General features: G+C 41.0%; 2 protein-coding genes and 1 long non-coding RNA gene across 4 annotated transcripts in view; 2 read left to right on the top strand and 1 right to left on the bottom strand.

Annotated features, from left to right (window-relative positions):
• The first annotated feature begins 426 nt into the window (after positions 1-426).
• LOC124487578 lies at positions 427-1,432 on the top strand. The gene is made up of 2 exons (XM_047050006.1): positions 427-790; positions 1,094-1,432. The coding sequence occupies exons 1-2, from the start codon at positions 479-481 to the stop codon at positions 1,430-1,432; spliced, it is 651 nt and encodes a 216-aa protein (XP_046905962.1). The 5' UTR covers positions 427-478.
• A 708-nt stretch (positions 1,433-2,140) lies between these two features.
• On the bottom strand, positions 2,141-6,623 carry LOC124487429. 2 transcript variants are annotated; one of them, XR_006958381.1, is made up of 3 exons: positions 6,567-6,623; positions 4,680-5,134; positions 2,141-4,267 (listed from the first exon to the last, which is right to left on the bottom strand). It is a non-coding gene; the product is annotated as an uncharacterized LOC124487429 (long non-coding RNA). The 2 variants fall into 2 exon arrangements; XR_006958380.1 differs by lacking the exon at positions 6,567-6,623 and adding an exon at positions 5,212-5,514.
• Positions 6,624-9,307: 2,684 nt separating this feature from the next.
• The window catches only part of thop1 (thimet oligopeptidase 1), a 73,427-nt gene continuing 69,126 nt past the window's right edge, over positions 9,308-13,608 (top strand). Inside the window, exons 1-3 of the mRNA XM_047050005.1 lie at positions 9,308-9,391; positions 10,663-10,869; positions 11,610-11,758. Of these exons, the coding sequence (XP_046905961.1) occupies positions 9,379-9,391; positions 10,663-10,869; positions 11,610-11,758 (369 nt within the window). The 5' untranslated portion in view covers positions 9,308-9,378. The remainder of the gene's footprint in view (positions 9,392-10,662; positions 10,870-11,609; positions 11,759-13,608) is intronic.

Raw genomic sequence — 13,608 nt, 5'->3', positions numbered from 1 at the left:
TAGCCTGGGAATGAGTTACAAAGACATTCTAAAAAGCCTGGTATTGCAAGGAATCATTATTACCGAGAGGCATTTACACCGAATATTGAGAGCCCGGATGCTTTACCGGCGAAGGTACGACTTGGACGCCGGTATAGATTTCATTGTTGACCAACTGAAAGGCCCTGGAAAGGATCACGGTTACCGGTGGATGTATACAAAGTGTATACAACAAGGTATCTATATAAGAAAAGAAGACGTCAGGATCCTCCTCTCTCTACTGGACCCCATCAGCTCCCAAGCTCGCCAAACCAGACGTCTCAGAAGGAGGCAGTATTTTGCTAAAGGACCTAACTTTGTGTGGCACATAGACTCGTACGACAAATTGAAGCCATACGGAATATGCATTAATGGCTGCATCAATGGCTTCTCGCGCAATATAATTTAGTTGCGGGCCGCCTTCACGAACAGCGATCCGAAAGTTATTGGGGGCTACTTTATGGAAGCAGTGGAGCGCTGTGGGGGCTGCTCAAGGCTCGTACGAACCGACTTGGGCACAGAGAATGTGGTGGTTCGAGACATTCAGCGGTATCTACGGAGAGATGATGTAGATGACAGAGCAGCGGAGAGAAGTTACATCACAGGGCCAAGTACCGCAAACCAGAGAATTGAGAGCTGGTGGGGAGTGATGAGAAAAGAAGGAATCGAACAATGGATCACGCTTCTAGGAGAACTGAAGGATGAGGGTTTTTTCTCTGGGGATGTTCTGGACAAAGCTTTAATACAGTACTACTTCATGCCAGTCATTCAGGTAAACACATTATAATAACAACAGTAAGCGTCAGAACCTCTGCCATCAACTTGCATTACCTTCATGTAAGCTTAGAAATGTAGGCCAGTTGCGTTTATGTTAAACTGTGATGTAGGCCTACTGGTTCTTTAGACTGTTGTGAAATAAGACACATAGGCTAACAATAACATTTTATTTCATTATTCTTCTCACTCAATATAAGGCAGGAGCCCTGCTTTGTGGGCATTGTACGTAATCCATGTTTAAATTGTGTAATAATTTGTAGGCCTACTAATACCCTAAACGTTATTGTTTCTTCAACAGGATGTATTAAATGATATACGGGATGTTTGGAATGCTCACCGTATACGGCCCTCCAAGAACACCAACGTGCCCAGTGGGATACCTGATGTCATGTACATGGCCCCTCACCTTTGGGGGACAGAAGACTTTCTTGTTCCACTTACTGAAGATTTGACCACATGTAAAGACAGCTGCACATTTTTAAGTTCAGTCCCATGTGATGCGGACGTGTTTGATTTGTGCACAATAACAATGGAGGAAGCAGGCTTGGAGTACCCATCTACCATGTCCCAGTCACTTGATTTATATATTCAGCTGAGGGACTTGGTTCGTCCACAGTTATTTGAGCTGGAAGTTTAGATAAACAGAGACATATTGCTCTTCTTGTGTCAAAATAATCAGAAAATACCTTATACCATACTGTTTTAGCAATCTGTCAATAGTTGAACTCATCCTGATAGCTATTGTTAGCTAGAATTATAATCCTTCATGCTGATCCATATCCATATTATCTTGTCAAACTGTAAACAGTACATCTGCTACAATACCTATGTTCATAACATTTAAAGCTGTGTGTTTTATGTATTTTTGGTATTCTGCATTAGAGTTAAGTAGTTAAGTAAAAATCGACAAACTGACTTCTTACCGGCATCAGCTAGTGTGTGATTTAAACTGTCTTCAAATGTTAACCTAAAAAAAAACGGTATCCCTCTCTAACAAGGACAGTAGCACCCTGGACAGCAACCACACAGACTGGTAATGACAACAAAAATGGTCTATTGTTACGATCAATTAAACAAGAAGACCTATGTACATGCATTATGATGGTCTTCCTCCGCAGCACTGTGGAAGTATGTCTGGCAAAGCAAGACTTATGTTTAAATAATGGTGGTCAAGAATAAAACAGAACAATTAAACCAAAACAATCCCACGTTTGATAAATTGTGTCCTCCATAACAAATCACTGCATGTTTGAAACCATTTCGTAAGAAAGGTGTGAAGGTGTATAGAATGTAACAGAGATTATATCAGACTTTTGTACAAACTTTAAAAGTTTATTGACCCCTTTTAAAATACACTATTACTGAAAGCAACACGTTGTATTTTGTATGTACACAAACAGGATAGGAACTGTGTTCCAAGGCTCCTGTTAGCCAGGTTCATAGATACAAAATAATATTACTTGAAAGTTTAAAGTACCTCTGTCAACAACTCACTTAGTCTTAAAGACCTTAACACAATCAGTCAAGGCTCACATTTTTGTTTCTGATGGGTTTGCTACAAACAACTTTGTATAACACAAAAGGGATAATTGTAAAAAAGTGGGGTAGTATGAGGTACATTCTCAGTATAATACTTGTAGTAGTAGACAGTGGTCAGCAAGCTCCCAGTTTTTAAAAGCAGAGTCATACACTGCTAAGAACAGAGGTAGTAACACAGCAACAAAAAATGTATTTTAGCCACATTAAAGAAGTCCCACTTCCAAAACAGTTTAACTGTACGCTTTACTTGGAATATTGTCAGTGCTTGACCTAGTCTTAGACATTGGTTTCTTTTGGCACTAACTGGAGTAATACAAAAAACTGAACTATCCCTTTAACTATTTGAATGTGAAAGAACAAAGCAACCCCTTTCAGAGCAGATGAAATAAAATGCCCGACATAAAAGGCTCACAGAACAACAGAGCTAAAATAACAACACCATCAAGTCCAGCAAGGAGCTGTCACATCCTTTGTGTTATTATTTGTATTATTACCTACACCACATCCATTACCCACATTGAGCTTGTGAGAATATTGTTAAATTCACTACGGAAATCTGGATAGCTGTGGTAACCAGTGGGCACCTTTAGTACACATCCACATGTGTGGGACTGTGGTCTGCGGAGGAAATTGGTGGTTTCTATGAACTCAATCAGTATGGCCTTATCCAGGAGATCAGATCCTGTACAGAACCGAAGGAAGAGCTGAAGAGTGTTGCGATCAATTTCCCCGATGTACTTTTTCAGATAGTGAGAAACTGTTGATTGGGCTGTTGTCATCTCCTCTGGGAAGTTTAGAAGCTGCTTCACTGTTTTTGCAGTTGTTTTTTTTGTGCAATGTAATGATGCAGACCCTCTGGTGGCAGTAAACTAGCTATAGAGCCCACAACAGGACGCCAACACTTAATGACATACATTGGGGCCTGGATGATTACTTTGTGTCCTATCTGTGCTAAAACAGGGAGCAGTGTGTCCTTGTTAGGGACTTGCTTGCATTCATATGCATCGAGTACATCGAGAAGTTCATCTGTGTCCACTGACTGAAAGTCCTCCAAAGCCTTCAAAAGGACAGCTCTTTCCTCTTGTGATATGTACAGCAAAAGTGAATCTTTGAAACTACTGGTTGTCGAACTATACAATACCTCTTCCAGAAATGGTACTGCAAGTTTCACTGGGAAGTAACCAGCTTGTTTCCACCCAAGTACAAATACTCTAGTTACAGCCTGCCATTCTTCACACTGAAAGTCATGTCTGATGAAGGGGACTTTAACCTCAACCCCCAGTTTCATCGTCATTTGGTGACTCTGAATTTATGTTTTCCAACAACAGATCCTCAACAGCCTGTTCCTGTTCAGTAAGATCTATCACTGGGGGCTGGGTTATTATGAGATCCTCCTCCTCTCCTACTGTGGGCTGCTGTCCTCTTTTATTTTTGGTGTACAAATAAAGTCGGAGCATTTTGACCTTGCTTTGGTCATACAACTCTTCTACTCCATTGGACATCTCAACATTTATCTGGGAGCTCTCAATATGAGTTTAATAGTGGGAAAGACTTTTGTTTTTTTTGGAAAGGCCTTTGGGGAAGAAAAGATTTTCAGCCATAACTTTGATATCTGCCACTGTTTCATCTTTGTCAACAGAGAGATGCCTGGTTCCTCCCCCATTTACAGACTTCACCTGTTTGTACCTTTGCTCTTTTACATCGAAATTCATCCAGCCAACCTCAATCCGCCTCAGTTTCCGTTTGGCATTTGCATTTCCTGTCCACTGATATGTTCTCTTTTGTGGAGCTCTAGGTGTCCCCTCAGTTCCGGAGAGTCTTTGACGTAGCCTTGAAAGGATGGTTTCTTTCCTGGATGGACTCTATCCCCAGCTTTGGGGATGTACTTGGCTAGGTCACTGTCTGTCATTAGTGGAATGACAGTTTCATCAATCTGAAAAAATATAAGATACTCTAAATCAATAAAGGTCTGAATGCCATACAAATTAGAATATAATGCCAATGTATATTTAAGGAATTTAGGATATAGCTTCAGTCTCAGGATATCAGCTTCATCTTACTGTACTTTTGCTAGATATTTTTTTGCAATTTGAGATGAAAGATCATTATTTTAAAATTATTGCATAAACACACTTGATTCTTTAACACATGCATTGATTTCATTAAATAATACAACATGTAACATTTCCAAGAATGGGCACACTTTGGCTGCTAAGTGAACGTTTAAAACCTATGGCAGGCCGAATTTTCATTGCACATACAGAGTACCTGTTCTGGTGTGACCATGTCCTTAACATACACAGCCCTACTTGACAAAAGCATACACAGCAACTGCAGTGGCTTACATTTTCATCTTCAAGTTTCTGGATCACATCCTCTTCAATTTGGCGCTCCTTCAAAAATTCTCGCAGCCGAGCATCCATGCCTTCAACTGTAAACCACAGGAAATCAAAAATAATAGTAGGCCTACCATATGCTACTGTACTTATTAGGCTAGAGGCGCACTAGCACTAGCTTACTAATTAGAAACATATTCTCACAATACCTATTGTGAAATGTTTGCGACAAATATGTTGTTCAATCTTTGAGAAGAAGCATAACGCGAACGAAGTAGCCTACCACTCAAAATACTGAGTGTGCTGAAGCTCCTAGACACAAACGAGCATGGCTTTACGCTCCGACCATACTAACAAAACTTTAAGGTAGTATTAGCAAGGCCTTGTTCGCTTAAGAGTGTCTTACCTGCTGCGCTACCCGTCTGTAGTAACGGGCCGAAAAAGTTCGTCAGCAGGTATTAAGGCTGCCCGTTGAAACAAAATATCAAATATCAATAACAACAATAATATTGATGATAACATAATAAGAAAAGACACTCACCTTACGCTTAAATAGTAAATCTTCCTGCTTCTACCATTCATGGGCATGGTATTAAAGCAAACGCACACATAAGTATTCCGTTGCAGACTCCAGTCTCCCGGAAGTTCCGCGAGTCTCCCGCGTACGAATTAGTATTTAGTGGGAATGATTTAGTATTTAGCGGGAACGATTTAGTATTTCGTGGGAACGTATTAGTATTTCGTGGGAACGAATTAGTATTTCGTGGGAACGATTTAGTATTTCGTGGGAACGATTTAGTATTTCGTGGGAACGAATTAGTATTTCGTGGGAACGATTTACTATTTTGTGGGAAGGATTTAGTATTTTGTGGGAACGATTTAGTATTTCGTGGGAACGATTTACTATTTTGTGGGAACAATATATTTTTTTTTTTCGGATGTCATGTCTGGGGCTCCGTAGCCCCAGACATGACATCCGAAAAAAAAAAATATATTGTACAAAGCTGACAAAAAACTAATACTCATATCACGCAGTCGGAGCACAGCCAGATAATCAGCATCAGCACCCTTGGGTACCCAGCATGCAGTGCGGCATGTCCAAAAATGCAAAGACTTGTGGAAAATAGTTTGGTTACAACAGCCTTGCGAGGGATTTCACTTGTTGTGTTTGTTCATTTAGATGTTTGTAATGTTTTTGTTGGTTAATTAATATAATCTTGTTGGTCACCCTGATTGTGTATGTTGTATAGTTTAATCGGACTAGAGAGTCGGCTGCTGAATCGTTACAGGCTTTTCTTGCAAGAAGCTGAATATAAACGCTGTCTTGCCCAGTTGTCCACATGATTTCAGTTAGTTGTGCATTGACTGAGAATCTGGACTCAATGGTGGCCAAACATGAAGTTGTTCTGCTCTCTTGTTGTCAAAAGTCTCGATCTTGTGCAGTGTATGACTCAAAACCCATTGACACTGTATGACTATGTTTAGCTTGTGTACTGCTCCTCTCTCTTACCAACCGTCTCTGGAGGAGGGGATCCCTCTCTGAATTGCTCCTCCCAAGGTTTCTTCCATTTTTTCTCCCGGTGGGAGTTTTTCTGGGAGTTTTTCCTTGTCTTCCTTGAGGGTTTAGGTTGGTTGAGGGGCAGTTCTATGGGCGCATGTGAAGCCCTCTGTGACATGCTTGCGTGTAAAAAGGGCTATACAAATAAATTTGATTTGATTTGATTTGATTTGTATATGTTTATAATATTTTGCGATTTTGCGGAGGAACCAGTATCGCTGCTTGCAGCTATATTTCCCTTCTCTTTTTCTCTGATCCTGGTTAGCAAATACATATCCACTGTGTTCTTTCTTGATGATTTATTATTCACACACTGAAATACTGTTACCTGCACATACGTTTTGCTCCGGTCGCTACATCGAAAACCACTTGTTAGCATCACTTATTTTCCTCTCTCTCCCCCTTGCTCTGCCACACCCACCCTGTACGTGCTGTTCTTAAAGGAGCCGCAACGCAATCAAAAGGCTCAACAAAGAAGCCTCAAAAAGGTATAAAGACCAAAATGTAGAAAAAAGTTCAAAAAACAAATTCATCCTCATGTGTTCTCCCTTTCCTAGGAACAGAGAAAAGGAATGTCAGTGTAACTAAGTTGTGTCATTCATTCAGTCATGTATTATCTCTTCTCATATTCAAGTTTTTATATCTCCAGCCTTGTTTTTTAAATTAAAAGCCTTACACTCTATATCGAGCCTCTTATACTCTATATTGAGCTCCAGGGTTCTTTTATACAGGGCCCTCACATTGTCTGCTCCAACCTGAAACAAATAAAGAACGTTGTCCCTTTGCAAGGCACACTTGGAGAAAGTTCAAGGTCTCCATTTGACTACTGGGTTTCAAGGTTCATTGCTTATACCTTGTGTCTTTGTCTTGGCCTTGAAGTGGAGGCCCTATGCTCAGGGGGAGGAAGAAGTTCCTCTTCCTGCTGAGTTTAACACCATAGCAATTTAATCAATTGAGTCATATTTGAAATGAGCACTTTAAGGACTTGTGTCTCATGTTCAGACCACAACCATTAGCAAGTCATTACAGACACTTCAATCACAGCCACATGTTCACACACTCTCACCATCTGTGTTGCAAGTGGTAAAACAAACTCAAAAGTGTACCCCCAAAATGCTCTCTGAGTAGGCAGACACAGTTTCCTGATCATCTAGGACCTCCACTTTAGAAAGTTAATGGCATATTTGATCAATAACCACATATGGCATACATACTGGCGTATGACTAATAGTTTCCCTGTTACCTCTGTATGGCACAGTGGGAGGACAGTGGATGGTGGCAGCAACACCACTGTATTTCCTGTCACTGCAGAGAACAGTAATACATTTCACTCCGGGAGACAACATGTCTTAAATGTATTTTATAATCCAAAACAATTCTAATTTTGTGGATGTTTATTATACAGCAGTATAGTTTGTGAGTGAATAAAACTCTCACAATTTAAGTTGTGTTCCATCTGAACTTGTTACATGGACATTATCATCCAGTTAGGCCTATTTGAAGTTTTTAAGTACACCCTTGTTATAAAAAAACAAACATTTATTGGGGTAACATTTTTACAGATTAAATCGATGGAATAATTTTGCGATTAATTGCCATTAATAATAATATAAATACATAATAATATAGGTACCAAAGCCACTGAGAAGAACTGTCATCACCAGCTGCATCACAGGCACTGCACTATCTATCTATAATTCCAGGAATCTGTGTGTGTGCCACCAATTGTATCACATTCCCCCAGACCGATCCGGGGATCTCAGCTAGGATTGAGGCCTTCCTCGCAGACATCTCCGCCTGGATGACCGAGCACCACCTCCAGCTGAACCTCGCCAAAACAAAACTTCTCATCATCCCGGCCAAACCCTCCATCTCCCACGACCTCTCAATCACCCTGGGATCTGCGACGGTGACCCCTTCATCTTCTGCCAGGAACCTTGGGGTTACCATGGATGATGAGCTCTCCCTCACGGCCCACATTGCTGCGGTCTCCCGGTCGTGTAGATTCACCCTCTACTACATACGGAAGATCAGGAGATACTTGTCTGAGCACTCCACCCAGCTGCTGGTCTAAGCACTTGTCCTCTCCAAGTTGGACTACTGCAACTCGCTGCTCGCCGGTCTCCCAGCATGCGCAACCCGCCCTCTTCAGAGGATTCAGAACGCATCGGCACCCCTGGTCTACAATCTACCGAGACGCGCCCAAGTTACTCCGCTCCTCATTTTCTCCACTGGCTACCCATCACGGCCCGCATCAGATTCAAGACCCTGGTACTGACCTTCCGAGCAGTGAACGGGACTGCACCCGACTACATCAAGTCTCTCCTGCAGCCTTACACCCCCACCCGTCACCTACGGTCTTCTTCAGACAACTGCCTGGTGGTCCCACCGCTCAAGACCGCCCGGTCCCAACACAAGCTCTTCTCCTGCCTGGCCCCCTAGTGGTGGAATCAACTCCCCACCTCCATCAGAGACACAGACTGTCTCTCCACCTTCAAGAGAAGGCTCAAGACGCACTTGTTCCGGGATTACAATGGTACTTAGGAATGGTTTGCTGAACCCAATGCTAGTTTCCTCAAGGATCACAATGACTCTTGCTTAGATACTTGTTGCTCTTCTTGGTTAGTGGTAACTGATTTAAACTGTTGTATTCGCTGCAAAATATTCTATTTTTAGTTTATCTTATTTTTATTTTTACTGTTGCTTGCTTTTTCTACAGGTACACTTGCACTTAGAGATTCATGTTGTTTAATTGTAACTTGCTTAACTACATGCTCTTATGGTTCTTCCCTTTGACACTTATTTTTTGGTTGTTCACAATGGGTGCTTCTTGTTTTGGCTACCCGCAATGCTTTGGGGCTATCTTGTTGTTATTATCAGTGACCTATGCACTTTGTAAAGCTCTCTCTTGGAAGTCGCTTTGGATAAAAGCGTCTGCTAAATGAATAAATGTAATGTAATGTAATTTTATTTGTACATGCGTTTTTCTCCCATATTTGGAAATATTTTCATGGCTACGTTGAACAAAAAGATAAATTAGTCCCATGACCTTTATTTTGAAATTCTTGAGAATAAGATAACCGGAAATAAATTCCATTTAGAGCAACAACAACCAACTTCTGTTCGAACTTTGTGACACAACCCTGAAACATGGCACCGACAGGTGAGCGTTGTAATTGATGTAATGTAACAGAATGCTAGTAAATAACTAACAGTTTTGTGGAACACTAGCTCGCCGTTAAAAGTGTCGTTAGCTTGCTACTAGCTGTAGTTTTCCATGTTTTACGCTACATTCAAGCTAGTCTACAGTAGCTGCCCGCTAAAACAACCGCAGTGACGGGAGGCTATTTACTTTGACTACTACAGTACTACTAGCAGCAGCTAGCTTGTCGAGGTAAAGCTAGCTTGTCGAGGTAAAGCTAGCTTGTCGAGGTAAAGCTAGCTTGTCGAGGTAAAGCTAGCTTGTCGAGGTAAAGCTAGCTTGTCGAGGTAAAGCTAGCTTGTCGAGGTAAAGCTAGCTTGTCGAGGTAAAGCTAGCTTGTCGAGGTAAAGCTAGCTTGTCGAGGTAAAGCTAGCTAACGGTAGTTCATTATACCAGATCGAAATGTAATGTCAGCAATTGTGTCCATGCTAGACAGCTTGCTAACATTTAGCAAATTAATGTTTCCGTTTTCTATTGTCGTCGCTAGCTACTAGTAATAATAGAACTAGCTATAGTAGTAATACTGTAATCTCGTCCATCCCAATTCTGTTCAAATGCCTGCTTTCTGGTCGGCTGAGAATTAACTATAGTTAACTATAGTTAAAGTTAAATTACAATAATAGCGCCTAACGGAGATTTTAAAGTATACTTTAAAATCTCCGTTAGGCGCTATTATTGTAATTTATGAAGGAAGGTAGACTAGTACTTCATTCTCAAAGGAAAACTGCGGATTTTACGTAATTGATTAAACTCGCACGTTATCAAAAACGACATGTAGTTCACTGCTTCTATTATGCCACACTGGACTTGATTACAATGTTATTACTTATAGTTAGAAGTCGTTTACCAGGGTCCATTTACCGTTTACATAAGCATTTCATGTATTTTCATGAAACTAATTTAACATTTCTACCAGAGCAACAACATGCAGAGTCAATAAACCAAAATGTAGGATATCTTACATCCAAATTGAAATGCAGAAATGTCTTCCTGCATAGTAACCTCTGCACGTTGTTCCAATACTGGAGGAGGTGAGTGAAGGTACTTTAAAACTGTAGACAAAAACAACAAGGGACCTAAATAAGGAGAATATTGAATATATCTTGTAATGCGGGACTCGGTGCTATCCACATTTTCCTAAAACAGTTTATGCAGAGCATTTCTACATGGATCGTGGTTGTCTCAAAGTAAACCAAGTAATAGTATTGCAATTATTTCATGAAATTTGACAGGAAAAATAGCATTTGGTAGTCCGGCACAAGTATGTGCCAACAACCGTCTACGGTGGGACCTGACCCCAGACCAGATCGATCAGCTCTCTGATGAGCTGATTTCCAAGACCAAGATGGTCTATGATTCGGTTGGGTCTTTGGAATTGACCTCTGTGACCTATGAGAACACACTGAAAGCCCTTGCTGATGTAGAGGTGGAGTACACAGGTGAGTGGTAATTCAGCATACTTCAAACTACTATTGGAATGTCGAGCCCCTAATCCAAATTTTCAGATCTCCCATTATTGTATTGTAGTCATGAAGGGGCATGCATTATCAGTTTTTCAATGTTATTGGTGGAACAAGCACTTTAATCTAGTGCATTTTCATGTTTTTATACATTATTTCTAACAATTTAGTAAGAGCCAAGTTAGGCCTAAGTAAAAAATGGTTAGAAATCATCCTTCTACTATTCACTTTGATGAGAACTGGGACACCTTTCACAACAACACTCAGGAGATGTTGTAACCTTCATTTATTTGATCCATCTCATTCCATTTCAACAAATCCAAATACTGACTGAAGGTATTAAAAAACAATGGTTGCAAAAAGTCTGCGTTGGCAGGAAAAAGGTATGCAGTTGTATAGACAAATCAGCACTTTTTGCATAAAGGCCAGCTAAACCAGCCGACCCCCTACTGTTCTTTGGCTTTGTTTTGAATCCAGTAAATAGACAAGAGAGTTGTATGTTAGCACTTGCATGGTTGTAGCCTTTTATAGACAGAATGGTAACAGACTCATTATTCCTTGTACCTCTACAAACTAAGTGTGGACCAGTGTAGTTTTTACCACAGGTTTTCACAGAATTAGACACCCATAATAATAGATGTAATCGTTTTGAGTACAAGACAATTGCATCTCAGTTGAAGTGAATTAAGTAGTAATGCATGTGTGATGTTTACCTCTAGTCCAGAGAAATATGCTGGATTTCCCTCAGCATGTGTCCTCCTGCAAGGAAGTGCGCACAGCCAGCACTGAGGCTGACAAGAAGTTGTCGGAGTTTGATGTAGAGATGAGCATGAGAGAGGATGTCTACAAGAGGATTGTAGCCCTGGAGGTGAGAGTCGTGGAATCTGTCCCAAATGCCCCTTCCCCAGCAAAAAAAAAAAAAAAAAAAGAAACTATTTACAAAGACTGCATTTTGTAACATTGATTAATACATACATTGTTGCAGAGGGCTCAATTACATTTTGGAGAAGCTGCAATACAAAAATCAAATTCCAACTTTCTATAAGGCTATATTGTGCCACTTTCTCAATTTCATGCGCACACGCAAACACAGTCTTAAGCATATCTAACCAAATCAGAATCAGAATACAGTTTAATCAGTGTTTCCCACATATTACAAAGCTAGTTGTGGCGGGGAGGGGGGTGGGGGGGGGAGTCGTAATAATTCCTTAGTTAATAATTCGTTACACAGTTAATTTGTTAATAATTTGTTACATTAAATATTAATCCTAAATGATTCACAGCTTCACAAAATTAACAACAACTAATATATCATTTCTGCATTATGCATGTAGCCACGCTAGTGCAAAACAACTATTTAACTGGTCGGCTCCAGGACGCCGGGTAAGTAGCTAGCTCCTGAGACTTCTCACCAAAAGAACGAAGGGGAACCTTCGAGTAAGGTACCTAGCGAAAAGTAGCCTCAACTTTCCTCGACTTTTAGCTACGGCACTAATGCTGAAAGCTCGCTGATATAGCTGTCGGTCTTACTAGAACGGTGTATGTATGCATTGTTGCTAACGTGTGCTGACGTTGTGACTGTGCATACGTGAGAAAGACGCATGAGTGACAGAGAGATGGAGGGAGGGCAGGGGAAAGGAAATGCAGCTGAACGAATACGCTGCGTGTTTTAACCTAAATAGCGATAAAAAAAATGTTTCACGAAACGCAATATGTGGCGGCCGGTGTTGATTCTGTGGCGCACCGCCACAAATTAGTCTATGTGTGGGAAACACTGGTTTAATATCCAAGTAGTTTAAACAACAAGGAATTTACTTTGCAATACACTTGCGAGGATGAGCAACTGGAACTGCTATGGAAGAATTCGAGTGGCACTGTGTAGATCTGAATAGTCAAGGGATATGGTTTCAATACAATTTATTTAGACTATACAATTACATATGATTAAACAAAGCTTTGCTGATCAGTCTCAATGAAGGAGGTGCCATCCACACAGATCGTTCGCAAGAGTGATGGCGAACCATCACACATGCACTGCCTTATATAAATTTAAGATCAAATGGCATTCTATAAGGTCAATCAATCAATGTAGCAAACTCTGTGATTGGCTAACTCAACTTAGTGACAGTTTGAAACAATACATCTCCAGTGTGTCCCAAAGTTCTTTGATGTGGCATCTCTCTCCAGGGCAGTAGATAATAAAGCCACAGGAGTTGACCAGTCAAATGGTCAACTGTCCTTTGTGTGACCATCTTCAAACAATACTTTTAATTAACACAAACAATGAAACAGGACACAGTCCTTCTAGTCAAAGTTCAGAGCAACTGTCTCATTGACCCCTTACAGTAACCAGAGGACAGAAGGCCATATAAGATGCTTCACCCATCCCCCAGGGCAAGCCGCCCAGAGAGCCACCAGCACCCCACACTCCCCCGAACTCAACCCAACCATCTTCCCTTCCTGTCTCCCACCAATGAACACAGAAGACCACAGACCCCATACACACACATCCATGCATACGACCAAAACCTCCACCACAGAACCGTGAAAGGACATCAATTACTCGCAAAGTCATGACAGCTAAATAAACAACAGCGCAAGTACAGCAAAGCACTTTCTGCTCAGTCAGGCAGTGACAAACAGGGCTGATAATAGTATAGGATACTACTTACTAAAGTAGCACTACTACTAGTAGCTCATGAACTCTGGCTGCTCATT

The sequence above is a fragment of the Hypomesus transpacificus genome, chromosome 26 (genome assembly GCF_021917145.1).
Source record: "Hypomesus transpacificus isolate Combined female chromosome 26, fHypTra1, whole genome shotgun sequence".
In the NCBI taxonomy this organism is placed as follows: Eukaryota; Metazoa; Chordata; class Actinopteri; order Osmeriformes; family Osmeridae; genus Hypomesus; species Hypomesus transpacificus.
This window is presented reverse-complemented; position numbering and strand designations above follow the sequence as displayed.

Coding starts and splice junctions, on each gene's coding strand:
- LOC124487578 (XM_047050006.1), top strand. CDS start 479: ATGGAAGCAGTGGAGCGCTGTGGGGGCTGCTCAAGGCTCGTACGAACC. Junction 791..1,093: donor ACTTCATGCCAGTCATTCAG/GTAAACACATTA, acceptor TTTCTTCAACAG/GATGTATTAAATGATATACG.